We start from the raw sequence: 6000 nt of genomic DNA, 5'->3' as shown, positions 1-6000 counted from the left end.
TGCTGGGATTACAGGCGTGAGCCACTGTACCAAACTCAGGCCTCAATTCTTTAGCCAGCTTTTCCTTGGACCAGAATATGAAGAAAGCTGGAGCGTCTCCAAACCAGGGGATATTTCCTGGTCTTCCCAGGGAAGAAATGAACTATTTTTTGTAAAAGTGAGTTGCAAAGGCCAGGTGTGGTGGCTCCTGCCTGTAATCCCAGCACTTTGGGAGGCCAAGGCAGATGGATCAGTTGAGGTCAGGAGTTCAAGAACAGCTTGGCCAACACAGTGAGAGCCCATGCCTACTAAAAATACAAAAAACAATTAGCCAGTCACAGTGGCGCACACCTGTAATCCCACCTACTTGGGAAACTGAAGTAGAAGAATCGCTTGAACCCAAGAGGTGGAGGTTACAGTGAGCTGAGATCAAGCCACTACATTCCAGCCTGGGTGACAGAGTGAGACTCAGCCTCAAAAAAAAAAAAAAAAAAAAAGATTCATGCTTGTAATTCCAGCAATCCCAGCACTTTGGGAGGCCAAGATGGGTGGTTCACAAGGTCAGGAGACTGAGACCATCGTGGCTAATGTGGTGAAACCCTGTCTCTACTAAAATTAAAAAATTGGCCAGGTGTGGTGGCATGCGCCTGTGGTCCCAGCTACTCAGGAGACTGAGGCAGGAGAATTGCTTGAACCCGGGAGGTAGAGGTGGCAGTGAGCTGAGATTGTGCCACTGCACTCCAGCCCGGGTGACAGACCGAGGCTCCATCTCAAAAATGAAAAAAAAAAAAAAAAAAAAAAGTTGCAAAACACTAATGTAAAGGAAGCCCAACCCCTGCATTACATGATTAGGACAACAAATAGAAAAGTAATAAAGTTTAAGATCACACACACAAAAAGCAACAAAAAAGGGAGCAGGAAAACAAAACAAAGCAAAGCAAGCCCTAACATTTCAAATGGGAGAAATAAAGGCTAAAACAAAATTTTTAAACAATGTTTTAAATAACGACTAGAAAGTTAAAAAAGCACATCTTCACATCTCAGTAACACTGAAAAAGTTTTTAAATAGAGACTGAAATACACGTAAGGGTAAATATGTGATAGGACTGAACAGAAATTTAATGAAAAGGATTAACCGACATTAAAGCGATACAAAAAAAGAGGAGAAGGTAATAAACCAGAGCAAGGAAAAAAAAACCAACAACAACAACTAGAACTTGAGGGATAAAGATCTGAAAAAAGTTATTTTCATTGGGGTGGGCAGAAAACAGATGAATGTACATTTGGCTTCTCGGGAAAGAAAAGGAAAGAGGCAGAGATGCCCTCTTAAAGCTTCTCCATTCGCCCGGAAGCTCCTATCTCTGAGGGCACTGTGAGCCCCATCTGTGCAGCTGGTGGTGTGGTTTCCTAATCTGGCAAACCCAAAGCTTAACAGGTCCTACAGCAACTAGTGAATATCCTGAACACTCTTTTATTGGAGATAGTCACTTTTATAATCATACCTCATATACATATCAGAAACAACTTGGAAGTAAAATTAAAAGTCAAATCTTAACAAAAATAAGTTATTTATTGTCTTAAAAATAAGCATTTATAATAGAATACCAAATTGGATTTAATCTAATGTGTTAACAAAAGCATAATACATTCCAGTAAACAAGGATTTCCAACTTACTGTATAACTAAAAAGTCAACTAAACAGTTGGTTTTAGCTAGGGGCAAATATCAGTTACTGCCACCGAATTCTGTTATATAAATCCATTATGCTTCACATTTAAGGAGAAACTCAGCAGAGAGGTCTCCCTGCGCTTCCACACTAGAAATGCACTGAAAAGGGACAAGCCCGCAGAAGGAAAGAGGCTGTATAAGGAAGTAGGAGCTTAAGTCCAATTTCTACTTTCATTACCTTGAGTGAGGTGAAGGAGGGTATTATTTTCACCAACTCAACATGGATGACAGTTTGATCATAGAAACAGCTCACAATAAGATTTCATTTGCGGAATATGGTGAGCATGATCACCATGTTCTAATGATTTCTTAGGTTTTGGCAGTATCTCTGGTCACATGCCCATACCTAGGGTTGAGAGAAATGCTAATACTGTCCCCTGGGTCTTCCTCAGATCCACAGTGGCTCCTGCCTTAGGATGACTGAATATATGGCTCTCCTTTCCTTAGAGATACTGGCTCACTATCAAGAGTAGAGGTAGGGAGGCATTGTGAACTCCAGAAAAACAGAGTCCATGGAATTTATTTTATAATGGACCCAATAGGCTTTTTAGAGCTTCAATGAGATTGTCAGTAATAGGCAATCACCTTTTGGTACCCACAAAACATTTCTTAAAATTCTCAAGTTCGGGCTAAAAGGGTGACCAGATTGAAAGGTACTCTGTTATTCTTAAGGGCAAATGCAAGTCCTTTAAAGTTATGAATCAGTACTTATGTCCTATAGTTGAGCATGTCTTCACACCATCCCCGGTTTTTGGCTTCCATATAAACAGATGCATTGCACTGCTGCATGGTATATTCCATCTCAACCAACTGGCGGCATCCAATGGTTAATTTTTCTCTAGGAGAAAAACAAATGTTAAATCACCACAAGACAGCTAGTCAGAAAAATAAAAATTCTTTTTCATTTTACTTTACATTTTTAACTGACAAAAAATATAGATTTCTTATGTATAACATGATATTCTGAACCATGCATATATTGTGGAATGGCTCAATCAAGCTAAATAATATATGCATTATTCCACACACTTATTTTTGTGGAATAATGCATATGTTATTTTGTGGAATAATGCATATCTACATTTTTAAAATTACTATTTTAAAACAAATTTTTTTTTAGAGATGGAGTCTCAGTATCTTGCCCAGACTGGTCTCGAACTCCTGGGTTCAAGTGATCCTCTCACCATGGCCTCCCAAAGTGCTAGGATTACAGGTATATGACACCACATCCAGCTTTAATTATTATTTTTTAAAGATGCTGTTGCCCAGGCTAGAGTACAGTAGTTCAATCACAGCTCACTATTCAGCCTCCTAGGCTCAAGTGATCCTCTAACCTTAGCCTCCCAAGTAGCTGGGACCACTGGTATACACCACCACACCTATTTTTTTTTTTTTTTGATAGAGACAGGATCTCACTATGTTGCCCTGGCTGGTCTGATTCCTGTGCTCAAGCAGTTCTCCCACGTTGGCCTTCAAAAATGTTAGGATTACAGGCGTGAGCCAGTGCACCTAGCCAAACTCTACTTTCTTAGTGACTTTCAAAATACAATACATTGTCATTAACTAAAGTTGCCATGTTGTACAACAGATCTCTGAACTTATTTCTCCTATCTAACTAAAATTTTGTCCTTTCACCACCATCTTCCCAAAGTCCCCTATCCTCCTAGCCCCTAGTAACCACTATTTTATTCTCTACTCATACTCTTTTAGATTCCACATATCAGTGAGAACATGTGGGTATTTGTCTTTCTGTGCCTGGTTTATTTAACTTAAAATGATGTCTTTTAGGTTCATCCATGTTGTTCCAGATGACAGGATTTCCTTCTTTTAAGAGTGAATAGTATTCCACCGTATATACCATCCACATTCTCTTTATCCATTTGCTGACTGATGGACATTTAGGTTGATTCCATATCTTGGCTATTATGAATAGTGCTGCAATGAACATGGGAGTGCATCTCTTTGACACACTGATTTCATTTCCTTTGGATATATAAATAATTATATTCCAACTGTGCAGCTTATTCCTTGGATTAAAACCTCTTAACCTAAGCCCATTTCCTGCTATGAGAGGTCCTTCAGAGAGTAAGGTAGAACTACATTGTTCAACCCAGCCCATTATATGAAAGGTTATGCTTAAGTATCCAGCTTTGCCTGCTGGCAGCAGGTCCACCACGGAAGCCCTTATTCCTGAATTCTAGGAATCACGTCAAGGTCGTCTTCATGTTGGCTATGTAAGAATTTGTGCAACTAAGTGCTTTTATCTTTCTATGTTGTTTTGTTTGTGCTAATAAATCGTAACTGATAGTATTTCACCTCAAATATCAAAGAATATATTTCAAATCCCAGTGTAAGTCCATTGTATTAAGAATTTTTATTTTTCTCTTATTTGGCTTGAGAGGTAAAGAACAGGTGGACTGGAGGATATTAAGAGGATGTACCTCCTGAAAGGAATAATTAATTGAGAGGGGTAAGGAAGTTGACAGAGTTTCAATTCTTAAAAAAGACTGCTGAGACAAGTTACCTAGCAGTTACCAAATCAATGTCAGCATCTCTAAACCAAGGGTGGGGAAGCAGAAAGTAATGCCTAATATGTGCCATATCTACTTCACAATTTTACTTAAGGCAAAGGCAGCCAGGCTCTCAAAAGCTGACATGGGTCTACAAATTGTGGGATCCCAAACTGTAGGACACCAATCCATTGTCTAGCATCTAGAATTCAAATCAATTTATTATCTAGTATCAAAGAATTCAATCTCATAAATTTTAATCTACTGGGAGATGGTTTACTTAAGTTCAAAGAGCACCCAACATCTAGTATAGCATCTGGCATTTTAGGTATTCAAAACTGGCAGTCATTTTTATTATAACAGTTAGACTGTCATTACCTCGTTGGCTTCTGAGATAGGTCTGCCATATCCATGGTACTGGAAAGAACTACAAGCTACCTCTCCCACTGCCTCTCCCACATGACAAATCCCTTGATGGGGGGTACAAAGGAAGAATAATTCAGGGGAAGATCAGAACTCAGGACACAGGTCCACACCAAAGTCAATCATAAAGCAAATGTACCATATTTGGAATAATCTCACTTCCTGACATTGTGTAGTTTCTCTGAGACTGATTAAAACCTGACTTTTGGGTGGCTCACACCTGTAATCAGCAACTCAGAAGGCTGAGGCAGGAGGATCATTTAAGGCCAGGAGTTTGAGAGCAGCCTAGGCAACAAAGTATGACCCGATCTCTGAAACAAAATTTTAAATCTGACTTTCGGCTTTGTGTAACACTAACCTCATTTACTCTATTTAAAGCTTAAAATTCGTGCTATGGTACATCCAATTCTTCACAACTACTCAAAAATTAATTTTGAAACACCCTTAAGAGATTCAAAACAGCAGATAGATGTTTTCTATAAACTTAAAAACAAAACAAACTCAAATGGTAGCCCCCTATTCCTGTCCTTATTTATTCCACATGTAAAAAAAAAATCCTTCAGTAACTACTTTTGAATCTATTTCTTTATCTTTTTCTTCCCCTTGACCCCTGTAATTAAAAAGTGAGCAGTTCTATCTTCTCTTTTCCTCCTAGTGGCATTTAATTTCTCAATTCATGTGAGTCAATATTCTGACAATTATTACCTACAGATTTTACTTCCTATAGCAAGTTCTGTCATCACTGGCTGAGAAAAGTATTGGCTGTTTTTCATAGTCTCTGCTTGGCCTATACTTTTTATTTGATCATGACAATAGGCATTCTTAAGTTTCTTTTCCTCATGGTTAATCTGTAGAATGACAGGATATTAGCTGTGGGGGCACCTTGACACCACTGCTTGTCATTCTGCAGCATCTCCAGTGAGTCATCTCACCTCAGCTTTTCCTTCCTGGTGATAGGACATTCACTACTGTGAGAGGCAGTTCATTGCTAGATAGTTCTTCCTTTATACTGGGCCTATAAAAACCATCCATTTGACCTGAGTCTGCCTGAATTAAAACAAAACAAAAAAGTATCTTTCCCTTTTTCCTCTGAGTACAAATATTTTATGTCCCTATTTCTTTTTTCCAAGTGAAATTATTCCAATTCCTGATCCTTTTGAGAATTCAAAACTGGAGGTTGCTTCTAGTTCTGCAATACATGAGCCACTATTTCTCTAGATTTTCCTATTAATGGTATCAAATTTGCTTTGACCAAATCTCAGGTTAAAATAACTGGAAATTGTATCAAATCAATTTTAAAATAATTCCACGTGGTTTTGTGATTCATCCCCCATGACCAATTTGGTCAAAATGGCATGGT

At 38.6% G+C, this 6000-nt stretch overlaps 1 protein-coding gene across 13 annotated transcripts in view; it reads right to left on the bottom strand.

Annotated features, from left to right (window-relative positions):
• Positions 1-1530: 1530 nt before the first annotated feature.
• The window catches only part of SWT1 (SWT1 RNA endoribonuclease homolog), an 86845-nt gene continuing 82375 nt past the window's right edge, over positions 1531-6000 (bottom strand). For all 13 annotated transcript variants that reach the window (XR_013529009.1, XR_013529010.1, XM_035280031.3 and 10 more), the window contains one exon: positions 1531-2545. Coding sequence is in view for 11 of the 13 variants with exons in the window: in XM_035280031.3 (XP_035135922.1) it covers positions 2416-2545 (130 nt within the window). In the remaining 2 variants the exon portion in view is untranslated. The remainder of the gene's footprint in view (positions 2546-6000) is intronic.

The sequence above is a fragment of the Callithrix jacchus genome, chromosome 18 (genome assembly GCF_049354715.1).
Source record: "Callithrix jacchus isolate 240 chromosome 18, calJac240_pri, whole genome shotgun sequence".
NCBI lineage: Eukaryota > Metazoa > Chordata > Mammalia > Primates > Cebidae > Callithrix > Callithrix jacchus.
The sequence above is the reverse complement of the archived record's forward strand: the minus strand, read 5'-3'. Positions and strand labels throughout refer to the sequence as shown.